Source organism: Mustelus asterias, chromosome 16, assembly GCF_964213995.1.
Source record: "Mustelus asterias chromosome 16, sMusAst1.hap1.1, whole genome shotgun sequence".
NCBI classification, from domain to species: Eukaryota; Metazoa; Chordata; class Chondrichthyes; order Carcharhiniformes; family Triakidae; genus Mustelus; species Mustelus asterias.
Genome location: NC_135816.1, coordinates 29,367,063 through 29,387,870, shown reverse-complemented (window position 1 = coordinate 29,387,870; position 20,808 = coordinate 29,367,063). Strand labels below are relative to the sequence as shown.

At 42.6% G+C, this 20,808-nt stretch overlaps 1 protein-coding gene across 3 annotated transcripts in view; it reads right to left on the bottom strand.

Moving 5' to 3' along the window:
- Nucleotides 1-20,808, bottom strand: part of acsl6 (acyl-CoA synthetase long chain family member 6) — a 102,865-nt gene that overhangs the window by 15,860 nt on the left and 66,197 nt on the right. For all 3 annotated transcript variants that reach the window (XM_078230809.1, XM_078230811.1, XM_078230812.1), the window contains 3 exons: nt 9,946-10,018; nt 2,774-2,862; nt 445-561 (listed from right to left, as the gene is read on the bottom strand). In XM_078230809.1, the coding sequence (XP_078086935.1) occupies nt 445-561; nt 2,774-2,862; nt 9,946-10,018 (279 nt within the window). The remainder of the gene's footprint in view (nt 1-444; nt 562-2,773; nt 2,863-9,945; nt 10,019-20,808) is intronic.

Sequence of the window (20,808 nt, the reverse complement as noted above, 5' to 3'; positions counted from 1 at the left end):
CTAATTTCAATAAATGTAATAACTGGGTAAAGGGCTTCCCCACAATATATCCCCCCACTCGCTGAATATTCTTACTCACCGTCCCCCGCTCACTGAATATTCTTATTCGCTAACATTTACAATCAGTATGTAAAAACTTGTCTGTGGGGGAGGGGGGAGTTTATTTCAAATGCAGAGTTACAAAATGGTGCCTCAATCCCTGACCTCTGGAGTCGGTGTTGTTGGCTCTATCAGGCCCACCCCACCAGAGTGATGGCAGAAACCACACCCCTCGATTCTCTGTGGAAAACCTGGTGTGCAGCTGGAGTGCCACATACCAATTTTCTCACTGAAACTCACATGACAAATTATCGGAGGATTCTGCCCATTATTTCTAAATCATTACCATAAATAAACAATTTCTCAGTTATACCAAACAATGATATTTAAATGATAAATTCTTACAGGTAACCATTTTCCAATGTCCCCAGTATGCAGCCAACTGTCTTTGTCCAGTGCTTCAGTTGTTTTCTCAGTGTCTTTGAGATAGCCTTTGAACACATTTGGTCCTTTCACACAGATCTACAATAGAATAATCATTTGCAATCATGTGTCAAAAAAAAAAACCCTGTTTCAATAATAGGTCACATTGCTTCTAAATTCAGACATAGGCTAGGCCCCAATGACTTGGGACAGCAAAACAGGTGTCAGGTTTGTGACTGGAATTGAGAATGGTGGTCACTAGCACTTTGAGTATGGAGATAGGAAAAGGGCTGCTGTTCCAATCCATTTGGGGTGGCACAATGGCAAGCACTGCCGCCTCACAGCACCAGGGACCCAGGTTCGATTCCCAGCTTGGATCACTGTCTATGTGGAATTTGCACTTTCTCCTCGTGTCTACGTGGGCTTCCTCCGGGTACTCCAGTTTCCTCCTACAGTCCATAGATGTGTGGGTTAGGTTGGTTGACCATGCTAACTTAACCCTAGTGTCAGGGGTATACAGGAATAGTGCCTGGGTGGAACTGTGGTCAGTGCAGACTTGATGGGCTGAATGGCCTCCTTCTGCACTGTAGGGATTCTACGAATACGCAAGGTTTATCTTTTTGGCGGCAGTACCTTTAAAAGATTTCATATCAAGCCCCAAGTGGGCCTAGCTTTTCTCAGTGTGGTCAGCACTGGCAGCAGGGACAATCCTATATTGCAGAAGGTCCTCAAAAACTGTTTATTGCTTGCTTCAGGCATATTGGTATACACTAAAAATAGATTTCCAGGGCACATGCCTAATATTGCCAAGTATTGTACGCTTTTAGAAAAACCAGGCCTACTTGGTGATTAAAATGCAGTATTTAAATATATTGTATTTACAGTGTTTAAAGGCCACCAAGATTATAAAATAAACCTAGTGGTGCTGGTATTGTTCCTATGCCCCCTGCATATCAGTTTGCGGGGAATAGAAAGTTTGCCCGCCCAAGCACAGAAGGCTGTCTATCTGCCTATGACAATCTTTGAAATAGCTATTGAATTAGCTCTAAACTGTTGCTTGATACTGAAAAATTTCCCTTCTTGTAACCTGCCAATTTAATTGAAATAATGAATGGTATTGAAAATTGAATACCTAAAATTGGGTAGGAATATAAGTGAGATAACCCTGGCCCTACACTCAACCCTGGAAAAACTGGATAACAAAGATACTTGTGTCAGACTCCTATTTATTGACTACATCTTAGCCTTCAACACCATCATTCCTACAAAACTCATCTGCAAACTCCATGGCCTCAGGCTTGGCTCCTTCCTCTGTGACAGACCGCAATCAGTAAGGATAGGCAATGACATCTCCCCCACGATTATCCTCAACACTGGTGCTCTGCAAGGCTGTCTCCTCGGCCTCTTACTATACTCCTTATACACCTATGACTGTGTGGCCAAATTCCGCTCCAACCCAATTTTCAAGTTTGCTGATGATAGCACCGTAGTGGGTCAGATCTCAAACAATGACGAGTCGGAGTACAAGAAAGAGAGAGAATCTGGTAAAATGGCACGACAACAATATTCTGTCCCTCAATGTTAGTAAAACAAAGGAGATAGACATCAACTTCAGGAAGTGTCTTGGAGGACATGCCCCTGTCTACATCAACGGGAATGAACTGGAAATGGTCGAGAAGTTCAAATTTCTAGGTGTCCAGATCACTAACAAACTGCTCTGGCTCCTCCACGCTGAAGCTATTGTCAAGAAACCCCACCAACGGCTTTATTTTCTCAGAAGGCTAAGGAAATTTGGCATGTCCGTTACGATCCTCACCAATTTTTACAGATGCACCATAGAAAGCATCCTTTCTGAATGTATCACAGCTTGGTGCAGCTCCTGCTCCAACCAAGACTGCAAGAAACTGCAAAGGGTCATGAATGTAGCCCAGTCCATCACGCAAACTAGCCTCCCATCCATTGACACCGTCTACACTTCCCACTGCTTGGAAAAGCAGCCAGCATAATCAAAGACCCCACGAACCTCTTTTCCATTAGGAAAAGAAGTCTGATGTCACGTACCAACCAACTCACGATCAGCTTCTTCCCTGCTGCCCTCAGACTTTTGAATGGACCCCTCTTATATTAAGCTGATCTTTCTCTACACCCTAGCTGTGACTGTAACACTATATTCTGCACCCTCTCATTTTCTTCTCCGTTATATGCTCTATGAACAGTATGCTTTGTCTGTATAGCACATAAGAAACAATACTTTTCACTGTATACTAATATATGTGACAATAATAAAATCAAAAGATAATCATTTACCCACCTCTCCTTCTCCTTTTGCAGAAAAGTACTTCATTTCATCTACATCAATAAGTTTGAGATAATTACATGGTAGTGGAGCCCCAACATGACCTACAGAATGAAAATGAGGCAACTTAATAACCAAATATCACAGAAGGAGAAAGTGTAATTTAATTCAGGGTTACATGATAACTAGGTTTATAGGCTGAGCACAGAACTAAAGGACATGGAGACAAAATAAGAACACTTTTACATAGAGTAGGGGGACCATGGCATTCAGATACAGAGGTCGTTAAAGGTAGCAACAAACCTTTACTTTAGCGATGGAAAAGGATAGGTATATACCGCAGGGCAAGAGTTATAGCTGGGGGAAAGGAAATGATGATGCGATTAGGCGAGATTTAGGATACATAGGATGGGGAAGGAAACTGCAGGGGATGGGCACAATTGAAATGTAGAGCTTGTTCAAGGAAAAGCTACTGCGTGTCCCTGATAAGTATGTACCCGTCAGGCAGGGAGGAAGCGGTTGAGCGAGGGAACCGTGGTTTACTAAAGAAGTTGAATCTCTTGTGAAGAGGAAGAAGGAGACTTATGTAAAGATGAAACGTGAAGGCTCAGTTAGGGCGCTTGAGAGTTACAAGTTAGCCAGGAAGGACCTAAAGAGAGAGCTAAGAAGAGCCAGGAGGGGACATGAGAAGTCTTTGGCAGGTAGGATCAAGGAAAACCCTAAAGCTTTCTATAGGTATGTCAGGAATAAAAGAATGACGAGGGTAAGACTAGGGCCAGTCAAGGACAGTAGTGGGAAGTTGTGCGTGGAGTCCGAAGAGATAGGAGAGGCACTAAATGAAGATTTTATCATCAGTACTCACACAGGAAAAAGACAATGGTGTTGAGGAGAATACTGAGAGATACAGGCTATTGGACTAGACGGGATTGAGGTTCATAAGGAGGAGGTGTTATCTATTTTCACACTTTCCAGAATTGCTAAGTCCCCTGGGCTGGATGAGATTTATCCTAGGATTCTCTGGGAGGCTAGGGAGGAGATTGCAGAACCTTTGGCTTTGATCTTTGTGTCGTCATTGTCTACAGGAATAGTGCCAGAAGACTGGGGGATAGCAAATGTTGTCCCCTTGTTCAAGAAGGGGAGTAGAGACAACTCTGGTAATTATAGACCAGTGAGCCTTACTTCTGTTGTGGGCAAAGTTTTGGAAAGGATAAGAAATAGGATTTATCATCTAGAAAGGAATAATTTGATTAGGGATAGTCATCACGGTTTTGTGAAGGGAGGTCGTGCCTCACAAACCTTATTGAGTTCTTTGAGAAGGTGACCAAAGAGGTGGATGAGGGTAAAGCGGTTGATGTGGTGTACATGGATTTCAGCAAAGCGTTTGATAAGGTTCCCCATGGTAAACACAGAGGGACCTAGGTGTGCAAGTCCACAAATCCTTGAAGGTGGCAACACAGGTGGAGAAGGTGGTGAAGAAGGCATATGGTATGCTTGCCTTTATAGGACGGGGTATAGAGTATAAAAGCTGGAGTCGGATGATGCAGCTGTATAGAACACTGGTTAGGCCGCATTTGGAGTACTGCGTCCAGTTCTGGTCGCCGCACTACCAGAAGGACGTGGAGGCGTTAGAGAGAGTGCAGAGAAGGTTTACCAGGATGTTGCCTGGTATGGAGGGTCTTAGCTATGAGGAGAGATTGGGTAGACTGGGGTTGTTCTCCTTGGAAAGACGGAGAATGAGGGGAGATCTGATAGAGGTATACAAGATTATGAAGGGTATAGATAGGGTGAACAGTGGGAAGCTTTTTCCCAGGTCGGAGGTGACGATCACGAGGGGTCACGGGCTCAAGCTGAGAGGGGCGAAGTATAACTCAGACATCAGAGGGACGTTTTTTTACACAGAGGGTGGTGGGGGCCTGGAATGCGCTGCCAAGTAGGGTGGTGGAGGCAGGCACGCTGACATCGTTTAAGACTTACCTGGATAGTCACATGAGCAGCCTGGGAATGGAGGGATACAAACGATTGGTCTAGTTGGACCAAGGAGCGGCACAGGCTTGGAGGGCCGAAGGGCCTGTTTCCTGTGCTGTACTGTTCTTTGTTCTTTGTTCTTTGTAAGCTATTGCAGAAAATAGGGACGCATGGGATTGAGGGCGATTTAGCAGTTTGGATCAGAAATTGGCGAGCTGTAAGAAGACAGAGGGTGGTGGTTGATGGGAAATGTTCATCCTGGAGTTCAGTTACTAGTGGTGTACCGCAAGGATCTGTTTTGGGGCCACTGCTGTTTGTCATTTTTATAAATGACCTGGATGAGGGCGTAGAAGGATGGGTTAGTAAATTTGCGGATGACACTAAAGTCGGTGGAGTTATGGACAGTGCGGAAGGATGTTGCAGGTTACAGAGGGACATAGATAAGCTGCAGAGCTGGGCTGAGAGGTGGCAAATGGAGTTTAATGCGGAAGAGTGTGAGGTGATTCACTTTGGAAGGAGTAACAGGAATACAGAGTACTGGGCTAATGGTAAGATACTTGGTAGTGTGGATGAGCAGAGAGATCTCGGTGTCCATGTGCATAGATCCCTGAAAGTTGGCACCCAGGTTGATAGGGTTGTTAAGAAGTGTTAGCTTTTATTGGTAGAAGGAGTGAGTTTCGGAGCCATGAGGTCATGTTGCAGCTGTACAAAACTCTGGTGCGGCTGCACTTGGCATATTGCGTACAGTTCTGGTTGCCGCATTATAGGAAGGATGTGGAAGTATTGGAAAGGGTGCAGAGGAGATTTACCAGGATGTTGCCTGGTATGGTGGGAAGGCCTTACGAGGAAAGGCTGAGGGACTGGAGGCTGTTTTCGTTACAGAAGGTCAAGAGGTGACTTAATGGAGGCATACAAGATGATCAGAGGATTAGATAGGGTGGACAGTGAGAGCCTTTTTCCTCAGATGGTGATGGCTAGCACGAGGGGACATTGCTTTAAATTGAGGGGTGATAGATATAGGACAGATGTCAGAGGTAGGTTCTTTACTCAGAGTAGTAAGGGCGTGGAATGCCCTGCCTGCAACAGTAATGAACTCGCCACCATTAAGGGCATTTAAATGGTCATTGGATAAACATAGGGATGATATTGGAATAGTGTAGGTTAGATGGGCTTTAGATTGGTTTCACAGGTCGGCGCAACATCGAGGGCCAAAGGGCCTCTACTGTGCTGTAATGTTCTATGTTCTAAAAGTAGGTAAAGATGTTCAAAAGGATCCCCAGAATGCTTTATTTTCAATCTGGTCATTGAATGCGAAATCAGGAAAATATTGACCATGATGGAGATGGGGAAAATAGTGGGAAAAGGAGTTAGGTGATAGCAGTATGGGAAGGGAGGAAAGATAATTCCCCCATGAGTTTTTAAAAACAGGAAATAAAACAGCAAAATGGAGTAAACGTAATAATGATCAATGAAGGGACAGACACCAATGTGATTGACAGAATAACCAAATGGAGGGACAAATTGGAATTTAATTACTAAAGTTCAAACTCACTGTCCTGACTGTCCCTGGGTCTTTCCCCATCTCCTCCTCCTCCCTCTCTTCTAATTCCTCATCTCCTTCCCTTCCCCTCACCCAGTGTTCTCTTATTGATGTCTTTTGGCCGTGGATTCTTCTACAGATAGGAACAGTTTCTCCCTTTTCAAATCTTATCAAACCTTCCCTTCGCCAAGGAGAACAGCCTCAATCTTTCCACCCTATCAATATAACTGAAGTTCCTAATCATAGAAATCATAGAAACCCTACAGTGCAGAAGGAAGCCATTCGGCCCATCGAGTCTGCACTGACTACAATCCCACCCAGGCCCTACCCCCACATATTTACCCTCTAATCCCTCTAACCTATGTATTTTAGGATTCTAAGGGGCAATTTTTAACCTGGCCAATCAACCTAACCCGCACATCTTTGGACTGTGTGAGGAAACCGGAGCACCCGGAGGAAACCCACGCAGACACGAGGAGAATGTGCAAACTCCACACAGACAGTGACCAGAGCCGGGAATCGAACCCGGGACCCTGGAGCTGTGAAGCAGCAGTGCTAACCACTGTGCTACCGTGCCGCCTGGGACCATTTCTCTGGGACCATTTCTCTCCAATGCTTTAATATCTGTAGACCGAGCCACCATGCGAGAACGTGATGACATGGTTATGTAGGTCATGTAGTGGGAGCCATTCCTGGGATCTCGGGCAGAGCACAAATACTGTATGTAGCTGCTGAACATAGTAATAAACTACGTTTGTTGGAAGCCCTCAGCAGCAGTGATTTGAGGAATCCACAACATTCTACAATATCCTTCAAGTGTGATGCCCTGAACTTGTCACAATTACCCAACTGAGGTTGAGCTAGTGTTTTGCACAGGTTTATCAAAACTTCTTGATTTTGTACTCTAGACCCCTATTTATAAAACTCAGGATCCTGTTTCATTAACCACTTTCTCAACATGTCCCACCACCTTCAATTATTTGTACACATATATGCCCTAGGGCCCTTTCTCTGCTCCTTCATTCATTTAGAATTGTTGCCTCTTCTCGTTTATCCACCAAAATGAATCTCTTCACACTTCTGCTTTAAGTTTCACCTGCCACTTATCTGCCGATTCCACCAAGCTATGTTCTTTGTTCTACAAATGGTTCACAATTTAAGCTTTGTATCATCTGCAAATTTTGAAATTGTGCTCTTTACATCAAGGTCTAGGTTATCAATACATATCAGGAAAAGCAGGGATCCCAATACCAATTCCTAGGGAACTCTACTATTAACTTTCATCCAGTCCTGTCAACTATTCACCACTATCTGCTTCCTGTCACTCGGCCAATTTCATTTCCATACTGTATTTTCTTCCATGGGCCCTACATTTTCTGACAAGCCTATTCTATGGCACAAATGCTATTTGGAAGTCCATGTGCACCACGTCAACAGTATGACATTTACCTCATACAAAACTCAAGTTAGAATAAATACTTTTTGCCCACAACAAATTTGTGCTGACTTTCTTTAATGAATCCACATTTATCCAAGTTACTGGTACCATCATGCTCATGATTCCACTCTTCACCTCTTCCACTCTACTACTACTTTGCCCTGTGTCTGCGTGGGTTTCCTCCGGGTGCTCCGGTTTCCTCCCACAGTCCAAAGATGTGCGGGTTAGGTTGATTGGCCATGCTAAAATTGCCCCATAGTTTCCTGAGATGTGTAGGTTAGAGGGATTAGTGGATAAAATATGTAGGGATATGGGGGTAGGGCCTGGGTGGGATTGTGGTCGGTGCAGACTCGATGGGCCGAATGGCCTCTTTCTGCACTGTAGGGTTCTGTGATTCTGTGATTCCTCCTTTTCTTCCTCTATTCCTTGAGATGTACAAGGCAAGTATTTTTTTTATACAGAGGGTGGTGGGTGCCTGGAACTTACTGCGGGGGAGGTAGTGGAAGCAGGTACGATAGTGACTTTTAAGGGGCATCTTGACAAATACATGAATAGGATGGGAATGGAGGGATATGGTCCCCAGAAGAGTAGGGGTTTTTAGTTCAGTCGGGCAGCATGGTCGGTGCAGGCTTGGAGGGCCAAAGAACCTGTTCCTGTGGTGTAAATTTTCTTTGTTCTTTGACTTTGTCCACCATCTACTTTCATTACTCTTCTCATCTCCCGAAATTTTTCTGCTTCCTTCCTCCTCTTTCACCATCTCCACTTCCCCCAGTCTCCTCCGCTTCCATCATCTCCACCACTTGTGTTCACTGCTTTCCTCTCTCTCCTCCATTCACTGGGCCCCTCTCATCTCTCTTTTTAACCACAATTCCACTCTATTCTTTTATCCTAATTATTATTTCACCCTCCCTCTTTTGGCCTATTCATATCTTTCTCTATGCCCCTCTTCTCTCCCCCCTCTCCTTTTCCCTCATGTCCCGTCCCCATTTCCTGAACAGTTTGGCCCAGCCATTCTCACACGTGGGATCTTCTGGTCCCACCAATGGCAAACCCACGCCAGAGGTTTCCATTTTGGCGGGGTACAAAGAACGGGAAACCTGGTTGACAGAGGTGGGATCAGATAATCCCACCGCTGGCCAATGGTGAGCCTCCTCTGCCCGTGAAACATGCTATGGGGTACAGGAAATTCCACCCCTTTGCCTTTCTTCCTCTTCCCTCCGGTCTCCTTTTTCTCCTTACCTCTTCCCTGTAATTCTCTCACCACTTTCCTTCCCATCATTTTTAGCTCTTCTTTCAACCTTCATTTCCCTTATATCTCTCCTTTATCCTTCTCCCCCCTCTCCTTAACCCCACCCTTCTCTCCCCTGCCATAACTATCATTACTATTATCTCGTTATTCCTCCTCTGCTCTCATCCCACATTTCCTCTCACTTCCCCACCTCCAGCCCTCCTCCATTTCTCCCATAGTTTCATGCCCCCATTTCTTTCTCCATCTCTTCCCATGTTCTCAATCCATTATTCTCATCCTTGTTCCTCTGGCTTCTTTCCTGTTTTTTCCTTCTCTCTCAACCTTTTACCAGCTCCTCTTGTCCTTTCTTCCTCCACCTCATCCATCCCCCTCCGCCCTATCATTTGCAAAATTCTTCCTTAGTGCAACTATCTTCTTGTTTTCTATCCTTACTTGATCTAAAATGTGCCTCAGTCTCAATATTGTGGGAGTAATTTTGACATTGGCCATTAGTTTAAGATATGCAATAATGCTTTGTCCAGCCATTAAATACCTCTCCCAATTTGTATTTCAATTAGGTGGCCAAACTAATAAAAGTTCCATATTATTGTCCACTGTCAAAATTACCTCCCCAATATGTGCAACGCTATGGGAGATTAACAATTTTTAAAATTCCAAATATAAAATCCAAATTCCTTCACAAGTAATATTCATGATTTCGCCTTTCTTTGGTCTCGCCATGTCACCAAAATCTTCGACTGAGTTAGAGGATAGGTAAGCATGTAGCTCTCAAACCTCTGCTAATTCTGCTCTGAAGTCAACCAGAGAAGCTCTTCCTTTTCCCTAAACATCATCTGGCTGATGTTTCCCAAAGGATAGCAACTAATGTTCAGAACTGAAGAGTTAGGGCATTTTGCTATTAACTCTCTAGTACACCATATTATAACAGAACCTGGGGCATACTTTATATATAGTGCACATTTCCTGGAAATAGCAATAGAGGCATCATTTAGTACCTGATGTCCAGTCTCCGGGTGTGGTGAAGGTACATCCAGCTGTGCACTCAGTCTGTCCATAACCTTCGTAGACCTAACCACATCACACAATGGTTACAGATATGTGGGAAAAGAAGAAAATTACAAGATTAATGCCCATTCACATAATTTCTAGTTCTATCATGTTCAGTTTATTCACAAGCCTAAACAAACAATTGCTATACAATTACTGACATCTCTCAATTATACTGTTGAGCTGCTTTTAGCCAATAGTTGAGATGGACACATCTATAATAAACAAAAAAATATGGTAAACAGGGCAACTGACAAAGGGGCAGACAACGCGGATTGACAGAGTAGCCATAATGATAGAGACCACACTATACTTGACAGAGTAGCCATAATGATAGAGACCACAACATACTGTGAGCAATTTTGGGCCCCACACCTCAGGAAGGACATACTGGCACTGGAGCGGGTCCAGCGGAGATTCACACGGATGATCCCAGGAATGGTAGGCCTGACATACGATGAACGTCTGAGGATCGTGGGATTATATTCATTGGAGTTTAGGAGGTTGAGGGGAGATCTGATAGAAACTTACAAGATAATGAACGGCTTAGATAGGATGGACGTAGGGAAGTTGTTTCCATTAACAGGGGAGACTAGGACGCGGGGGCACAGCCTTAGAATAAAAGGGAGTCACTTTAGAACAGAGATGAGGAGAAATTTCTTCAGCCAGAGAGTGGTGGGTCTGTGGAATTCATTGCCACAGAGGGCTGTGGAGGCCGAGACGTTGAGCGTCTTCAAGACAGAAATTGATAAATTCTTGATTTCTCGAGGAATTAAGGGCTATGGGGAGAGAGCGGGTAAATGGAGTTGAAATCAACCATGATTGAATGGTGGAGTGGACTCGATGGGCCGAATGGCCTTACTTCCGCTCCTATGTCTTATGGTCTTATGGTCTTAAACCATCTTAGTTGACTGATTGCTGTCTGTGAACCAAAGAACCCTGAAGCCTTTTCTTTCAAGGCGGATAAAACAAGCACCCATACTTTAAAATACCGGGGGTGAGGAGAAAGAGCTGTAAACTGCAGGACTGCCCAGAGTGTCATAATTCCCATCTTGGAACACTTCTAAACTGCTTTCAATAGAATGAGATATCAACACAACTTCACCTAGTTGCTTGTTGAACATATAAATGTGTGCATATATATGTTTTGATTAGCAAAGCAAAACTTAACATTTGTTGTTGAGAAATTATCCACACCTATAATTAAGGATGAGGGAACTGAACATTTTGAAAAATTTCAACTGATCACAGTGCCAGCGTGGTTTTGTAAAGGGTGGGTCATGCCTGACAAACCTAATTGAATGTTTTAGAGATGTGACTGAAATTGTGGACAGGAGAATATTAATGGATTTATAATGGACTTGCAGAGGCAGTTGATAAGAGATAGATACCTCAAGTTAAAGCTCATGGAATTGAAGACAAATTATTTACTAAGCTAGGAAATTGGCTGTGTGACAGGAGTGTAGGGATAGCAGGTAGGATTTGATTAGTGGCATCCTACAGGGGTCTGTGTTGGGGCCTCAACTATTTCACTATATTTATTAACTTACATGATGGGGTAAAGAGCTAGTATGCAAGTTTTCTGATGTCCCAAAGATAAGCAGTATTGTGAGCAGGATAGATGGAGCATAAAATTACATAAAAATATTAATAGATTAAGTGAACGGGCACAATTGTGGCAAGTGGATTTTAAAATGAGCAAGTTTGAGATCACCTACTTCAGACTCAAAGATAGATCAGAGTGCCTTTTGAATGGTGAAAGGATTTTGGGGTCCATGTTTATTCATCATTAACATACCGTGGGCAGGTACAAAAATAATCAAAATGGCAAATTAAATATCGACTTTTATATCTATAGGACAAGAACATGTTACAATCCCAGCTAATGTTAATACTGGTCAAGTCAATTCCCACAATGAAACCTGGCTTCATAGATCCTAACCTTCATGGAGGGCAGTTACTAAACACATCCAGGAGTCTGCTTGTGTACTTTTAACACAACGAATAAACAATATTAAATAAGAAAAAACTATATGCTAAATAAAATCTTGGAAAGAGTTCAATACAAACATCAGTAAATGAGTCAAATCAATCATCCTTCACCCCAACGATAATTTTACAGGTACCTACAGATTAATTATACTTTAATGTGAATTATATGATACACGTAAATTATTAGGTGAAATGTGGTCAGACCCACCACGCTCCATACAAGTGACAGACGCCACCAAAGCAGGATTCCAGGAATTTCTTAATCACCCAGACATCTTAACACCATGAACCAAATAATCTCACTGAAACTCTCTCTCTCTCACACAAAGGCTTCCAATCTCCACACTTGATGGACTCATCCTTGGTATATTCTCCCAAATGTCACTTCCACTTGGATGCCTTTAATAAGGATCCACCTCTAGGACTTCAAACTCATCTTCTGATGTTCCCTTTCCCATTCTCTCTTCACCTTCTAAGCACACTTGAACAAATATTCGGCAATTCCAAGCAGAACACCACCGCTCCAAAGGGTACCTTTGCCCTTATGCTCACAGCAGAGTCACCAACCTTCAGCTGTCCTTGCGGACCTTCTGGTTCCTCTCAAGTCCACTTTGCTTCAAGTCTGCTCACCGCAGCTTTCTAACTCAGACCAACTACTCTGCTCCTTACATGAGGCACATTTCAGATTCCTGTTGCTGTTCCTCAACTTGGACTGGCTTGTGTGACCTCTTTCTATCCATCTTCCTGATTTAGGGCCTTCTTTTTGGTTTCAAATAATCACCCTGTCATGTCCCGCTTCTTGGGACACCTCTGAAATAGTATTCCTCTTCAGGTTGCCTGACCTCCAGTTTCATACTTTCATTTCAACTTTCGTTTCTGGGCAGGTGCAAGGCCAGTTCCCAATCTGAAGCAATTAAAAAAAACTGCACATTGCAGAGTGTCGCAGCCTGAAGATGTGAAAAATCAACAAACTGCAGATGTGTACCATTCTTCAGCTGATGCACGGGCAGAAACACGGGCCTTGCACCTGCCCAAGGCCAGCTGGGAACTGAGGTTTTCAACCTCCGATCACCAATTTAAGTATTTTTTTTTCCTTGGGGTTTATCACACCCTCCCCTTAAAGAAAAAGTTCCATTCCAGTGAAGATTTCTTTACAATGGCATTATGGCCTTTATACAAGAACCCAATCTCATTTCCCAACTACACACATCATATTGCATAACTACAAAGACTTAAGAAAAGCTCAGCAGGAAGAATTTACACATCATTGCATTCTCATCATGGTTGGTGTAATTCCATTCTCCAGCTCAATTTCTGAACTAGAATGTGGCAAATTCTTATTGCGTCAGGTGAAAATGGCAAATTTATGCATTAACAACTCATTCTCCCTTTGACCAAAATATATTTTAGCTATTTCAAGGAATGTGGAGATGCTTTTTTACATTCACACAATAGGGTTTCATATTCCTGCTCGGTTTTAAATTTGAACATTTTACAATCATGCAGATTTCTCCCAATCAATCCCAATCCCATTTTCAATGGGTTTTTAGTCCTTTGAGTAACATCAATCCTTTCCACCTCTGGAATTTTATGGTTCTCACTAATTCACAAGCTACATCATTCCACTCCTGGGCACGTTTTGAATGGTGTCTTGAAAACTGTCCACTTGCCTGGATTCTAACTGCTGTAGCTTGTGCATCAACACTGGCAAGCACTATCAGTATCTCTAGACATTGATTCCTCCTCATAACATATTTCCTCTTAGATGTTCTCTGGATTTCATAGAGGTTTAAGAACCTCGTTACTCTTTTCACAGGAAAGACTTGTTTCTCCTAGCGGATGGGTCAATTATCAGGGAGCATCGATTTAAGATGATTGGTGGAAGGATTAAAGGGACATGAGGAAAAACTTTCACCCAAGGAGCGATGGGCATCTGGAATTCACTGCCTAAATTGGTGGTTGGGGCCAATTAATTTAAAAGGTATCTGGGTCTGCATCCAAAATGTTGAAACCTGCAAGGCTACAAACAAGGTGCTGGAAAGTTGGCTTAAAATAAGTGGCTAGTTTCTTTTGCTCTTTTTTGGCTGGTGTGGAAACAATGGGCTGAATGGTCTCTTTCCGCACTGTAATTTTTCTATGTTCCATAATTTTAAAATTTTAATTTGCTTACTTATTTTGTTGGAGTAGTAAGGATACAATTCTCCTCAAGAGATAAAATATGCAGAATCTCCCGTAGCCAAACTTTCTTTAGCAGTAATTGAGGAAGAATTCTCTTGACTATCTTGAGCTATATCCTCTTTTCTAGTAGGCTCTGAGGGAACACGTTTCACCTTTTACCACTGCTATGGCTGCAAAACTCATTTCCTTTTCTGGTAGAATCTTTTCTGAGAATTCCCCTAGAGTTCCTACTGCTGCAAATGGGTTCCCGTTTAATTTCCGATAATTAGCTTTGTTATGTCCCATCTTATCACAATGGAAGCACATCATTTTCTTTGTATCCTTTTAGATTCTAGCCAAGCTCCTTTCTCACATTTGCGCCCATCTGTCTATTCTCTAGAACTATTTTATCGTTCATCACCAGATTTTCTATTTCTCCAATTTTCCTTTCAACCTCCCTATGACCATCTCCTCACACTCTACTTCCTGTGTAATTTATCATTAGGTATCCATTAAAACCACCATTTCTTGGAGTTTTTTTGCTTGACACTCATCCAATTCTTACTGGTTACTGGAATGTTATTTCCTAATTTTTCCATAATCATGATTTCCCCTCACCTTTACAACATTTTTATCTAACGTCAGTGATCCAAGAGCATTTCTTTTTTTCTCCCAAATTCTGTGAAGGTCTGATTAGATTTATCTCTTATGGTCCTAACCTTTAGCTGATGGGCTTCAGGGATCAGTTCTGAACATCAAATATTGATGCTTTTAACACTTCATAGTTTGCAGACTGCTCTTCTGACAAACTAGTGTACACATGTACTTTTATACCTGACAGGCCACTTCATAACATTAAAGGTCCAAGCTTCTTTTGACTAATTCAACTTCACAGCTACATTTTCAAATGAGGTGAAATTTCTTTCAATGCTATAGTCTGCTAAGTTACGTACTAACAGAAGATTTTTGGTTAAATCTAATTAGTCAGAGGACCTTCGGTCCTCCAAGCCTGCACCAACCATGCTGCCCAACTGAACTAAAACCCCCTACCCTTCCGGGGACCATATCCCTCCATTCCCATCCTATTCATGTATTTATCAAGACGCCCCTTAAAAGTCACTATCGTATCTGCTTCCTCTGCCTCCCCCGGCAGTGAGTTCCAGGCACCCACCACCCTCTGTAAAAAAAAAAACTTGCCTCATACATCTCCTTTAAACCTTGCCCCTCGCACCCTAAACCTATGCCCTCGAGTAATGGACTCTTCAACCCTGGGAAAGAGCTTCTGACTATCCACTCTATCCATGCCCCTCAATCTTGTAGATTTCAATCAGGTCACCCCTCAATCTCCAACGTTCCAGTGAAAACAAACCAAGTTTCTCCAACCTCTCCTCATAGCTAATGCCCCCCCCCCCCCCCATACCAGGTAACATCCTGGTAAATCTTTCTTTGTACCCTCTTCACAGCCTCCACATCCTTCTGGTAGTGCGGCGACCAGAATTGAACACTATATTCCAAGTGCAGCCCAACTAAGGTTCTATAAAGCTGCAACATGACTTGCCAGTTTTTAAACTCAATGCCCCCGCCGTTGAAGGCCAGCATACCATATGCCTTCTTGACTACCTTCTCCACCTGCATTGCCACTTTGTGACCTGTGTACCTGTACACCCAGATCCCTCTGCCTATCAATACTCTTAAGGGTCCTGCCATTTACTGTATAATTTCCTATCTGTATTCGACCTTCCAAAATTTGAACGATCATTTCTTCTTTTACCCCAAGGCATGTTATCTGATTTCTTTCATGCTCTTTCTTCACTTGCCAACCTCTGGATTTCAAGTTCTTGCATTTATTTTGCTGTTTCTGCTTCTAATTCAAGTTTTACCCACATTCTCTCTCTGTCACTCGCTCAAGCTGTTTCATTTGCAACTGATTCTTAGCCAACTCTAGCTGAGACACCCCAACATAGGGTTTCTCTCCTGATGGGCAATTACTTTAAATCGTGTCATACTAACAAAATCCTGCGATTTACCTGCTAACTCACAGTTTAGCCTTAGTCAAGAACTTCAAATAATCTACTGTTGCAACTTCTACATTCAGAAAAGCCTTGGCAACTGTCAAAATTATTTTGATAAAATATTTCACAGCAAATCAGATTCCTATGCACAGTACCTCCACATACACATATTCACAGATTCCACTGAACTTCAACAATTTTTAATCTTGCAAGAGACCTCACCTTACTACGAACTCTGATGAGCCCCCACTTTGTTACAATCCCAGCTGATATTATACTGCAAAAGTCAGATCCCGGAGTGAAAGCTCATTTGATAGTTCTCAACCTTATTTTTTTTTAAGCAAACCACGGAAGGCAATTACTGAAGACATTTACAGGAATCTGCTAGTGTATTTTTAAACACAAAGGAATAAAATATTTATTAAACAAGAAAAATGAGCTAGATTTGCACTCGACAAAAAGTTGGAAAGGTTTCAATACAGATATCAGTAAGTGAATCAAATCACACTACTCCTTCATCCACTAAATCTTTACAAATATATACAAATTCCCCCAAATAAAACAATTTATCGCTCATTTTGAGATATTCACAGCAAATATGCAGTACATGTAAATGAATAGATGGACCATAATTGGACACACCACACTCCAAAATGAGTGACGGATGCCACCAAAACAGATTCCAAGAACTTCTCAATAGCCCAAGACACTGGTTACCTCACCAGCCAACCAGTCTCACTGAAGGACTTCCAATTTTCTCACTCCCAAGAACTCACCTTGGAATTCACTCTCAAATGTCAGTTCCACTCAAAAACTTTTAAAAGGATTCACCTCAGGGTTTCAAACTCCATGTTCCTTTCCCCAGATCTCAACGTACATTCAAGCTTCAGCTTCCAGGCATACTTATATATTCAGCTATGCAATGCAGAACACCAATGATCCAAAGGGGACCTTTACCCTTACAGCAAGGGGTCACTAATCTTTAGCTGTCCTCTCCGATCTTCTGGCTTCTCTCAAGCCAGTTCGCTTCAAATTTGCTCACTGCAGCTCTCTCTCAATTACGAGCTAACTGCTCTGTTCCTCAACAGGACCCCATTCAGATTCCTGTCATTGTCCCTTAACTTCGACCATCTTGTGGGACCACTTTGTCTCCCTCCATAGTTTGGGACCATCTCCCTGTCCATCCCTCCCAGTATCCTGCTCCATTTGTCACTTTCTCTGGAATGGCATTCTCTTCAGGTCACCCAACCTCTTTCAATCTTTCTTTTCATTCTGTGCCAGCATAGGGCCAGTTCCCAATCTGAAGCAATAAAAAAAAAAACTGTGCAGGGTCATGTAATGGCCTGAAGATGTGAAAAATCAACAAACTGCACATGTGTGGCCATTCTCCATCCGTAGCATGCAGAGAAACTTGGAACTTCCTTCGACCACCGATTTCATCACAAATACAAGGGGTGAAGTTATATTTCCATTTCAAAGCAGTGGTTAAACCAACCACATCTGTTAGTGACTCAGTTCTGGGCACCATACTGTTGAAAGTACATATTAGCCTTAGAAGGAGAGCAGTATAAATTTAGTAGAACAAAGAGGGATTGTATATAGTGTTTTTTCATTCACTGGAATTTATTAAAGAGCAATTTTATTGAAGTTTTTGAGACCTTATGGAGAATTGATAGAGCAGAGAGAGAGAGAGAGAGAGAGAAAGAGACAAAAAAATTTGGTAAATGTTTGGAACACTTTTGCAAATGGCAGTTGATGCTATGGTCAGTTATTAATTTCAAACCTGTTGAGTTGTCAGTAAACTTCGCCTGTAAAAGGATATGGGCTTGTTTCTGTCTAAAGTCCATATCCAGCACTCCCGGCCTTGCAGGCTCCATTGCCAAGATAGGCATTTCCTACTCCTCCGCAATTTTCATGCAGCTGAGCTAGATATTGTTTTTTAAAGTTGTAGTTCACTGCCCCTCAGAGCAGTCAGGAACCTAGTCTGCGTGAGGGGATCTTTCAACAGGTACATTCAAAAGGTCCTCATCATGCCCCCAGGCTCTGCCTTTCCCACCCATCCCCATGGCTCTTCATCAACCACCTCAAACTCTGCCCTTTCATCCACATGCTGTGGCCTCTCACGCCCAGCTCTGCCCTTATACCCACTCATGGTCCTTCATGCGCCCTATGCCTAGCTATGGCACTTTGGTTCTTAGTAGTGTATAGTGGGTCAATAGGCATCAATGAACCCTGTGGTATATAGTGGTCTGTTTAAGTAAAATAAAAGCAATTGATTCACAACTTCCTCCCATGTTGAAAAAGTAATTTCATCACAAGCTAAAAATGTCAATCATCCCTTTTCAAATATTAATAAAAAATATATAAACCCTTGAAACCACTTACAAACAGACATTGTGAATTTTCCTTAGCTGAAGAGTCTAAAACCAGGAAACACCATCTCAGAATAAGGGGCAGGCCATATAAGACTGAGATGGAGGAGAATTTCACTCAGAGGGTAGTGAGTCTTAGGAATGTTCTGTCCCACAGAGTTGTGGAAGCTCAATTTGGCAAGACGTGTTGGATTCTGGGGAACTGACGAATCTCAGGTGGACGTCCTTGAATGGCATACCATCCATTCATTGTACCTGAAAACTACTTACATCCCAGGGTCATAGGATCCTGATACAGCTACTTAAATGTGTGAGTCATGGAACAGCCCAAGAAGGGTACAGGTTTCAATATGAAAAAGAAACAGTTACGTATCGAAGTTTGCTGATGATACAAAGCTGGGTGGAAAGGCAAGTTGTGGAGAGAGCACAGAGGCGGCAAAGAGACATGGATGGGTTATACACGATATTTCGGAAAAACAAATGAAATGGCAAAGAAAGAGGGGGAGTTCTGATAGCAAACATGACAAGAGAAGGGATCTGGCCTCTGAAATCATGAAGTAGAATCAGTATGGATGGAAATTAGGAACAGAAAGAGTCAAAAAAACATTGGTGCAAGGAATTTATAGGCCCCAGAGTCATCACTGGGCAAAACGTTAAACATGAAATCACTGAAGCTTGTAACAATGGCGACATAATAATTGTGGGACTTCTTCATATAGGCCAGGACAATCAAATTGGCAAGGGTGGTCTCAAAGATGAGTTTGTGAAATGCTTTTGAGAGTTTCTTGGACAAATACATTTTTGGAGCTAACGAGGGATGAAGCTATCTTAGACCTAGTGTAGGTTAATTAATGTCACAGCAAAAGATCCATTGGGAAATAGTGATTATAATACCATCGTATTCCAGGTTAAAATTGAAAGCGACATACTCTGAACACAAACAAGAATCTTAAACTTAAGCAAAGCCAATTACGTAGGTACAAGGGGAGAACTGACAAGGTAAGATAAAGGTAAGTTTAAAGTTTATGTGTGTCACAAGTAGGCTTACATTAATACTGTGTGTTGGGGTCCCAGCTAGTTCTAATCTATATTAATTACTTAGATCAGGGGTCTCCAAACTACGGCCCACGGGCCACATCCGGCCCGCAGCGGGCCGCTTCGGATCGGAGTTGAGACCGTTGACTTAGATGAAGAAGAAACAGAGTAATGTATCTAAGTTTGCTGATGATACAAAGCTAGGTGGAAAGGTAAGCTGTGGAGAGAACACAGAGGCTGCAAAGAGATATGGATGGGTTAAGGGCAACATGATGACAAATGGATTATATAGTGTAGGGAAGTGTGAAGTTATTCACTTTGATCAAAAAATAGAAGAGCAGAGTATTCTCTGAAGGGTGTAAAACCTGTAAATGTTGATGCCCAAGGAGACTTGGGTGTGCTCGTACAAGGAATGTAAAAAGTTAATATGTTGGGACAGCAAGCAATTAGGAAGGCAATTGGAATGTTGGACTTTATTGCAAGGGGACTGGAGTACAGGAATAAAGACATGGTGCTAGGATTGTACAGGGCCTTGTTGAGACCACATCTGGAGTTTTCATCTCCACATTTAAAGAAAAGATATACCTGCAATGGAGGTGGTATAGCGAAGGTCCATTAATTGGCCCTTGGGATGTAGGGGGTTGTCCGATGATGAAAGGCTGAGCACATGGGTTTATTTTGTCTTGAGTTTAGAAGAATGAGAAGCAATCTCATTGAAATGTACAAGATTATAAAGGGTTGATGCTGAGAGATTGCTTCTGCTGGTCAGGGAATCAAAAAAACGTGGGAGCACAGTTTCAGTTTAAGGGGCCGATCATTTAGGATGGAGATGAAGGAAATTTACTTCACAGCATATCTTTGGAATTCTCTGCCCCATCATTGAATAAATTCAAGATGGAGATAGACAGATTTTTGAATTCCCAGAAATCGAGGGATGTGGGGAACAAGCAGGGAAGTGGAGTCAGAGCCCAAGATCAACCATAATCATATTGAATCGCAGAGCTGGCACAATGGTCTACTCCTGCTCCTATTTCATGTGTTCTTTATAACTTCTGAGGCTAAGATGACAGTCAGTCCTGTTGTGCATCCATACCTGCTTTTGAATTGATTTTATGAATCATGAGACATCTGCCTACGCTGGCATTTATATTCAACCATCCCCCACAGAATCTATCCCCAAGTAGATCAGGTACAACCAGAAGAGAGGACTGAACATATGGTGGTATTTGGGAATTTTTTTGGA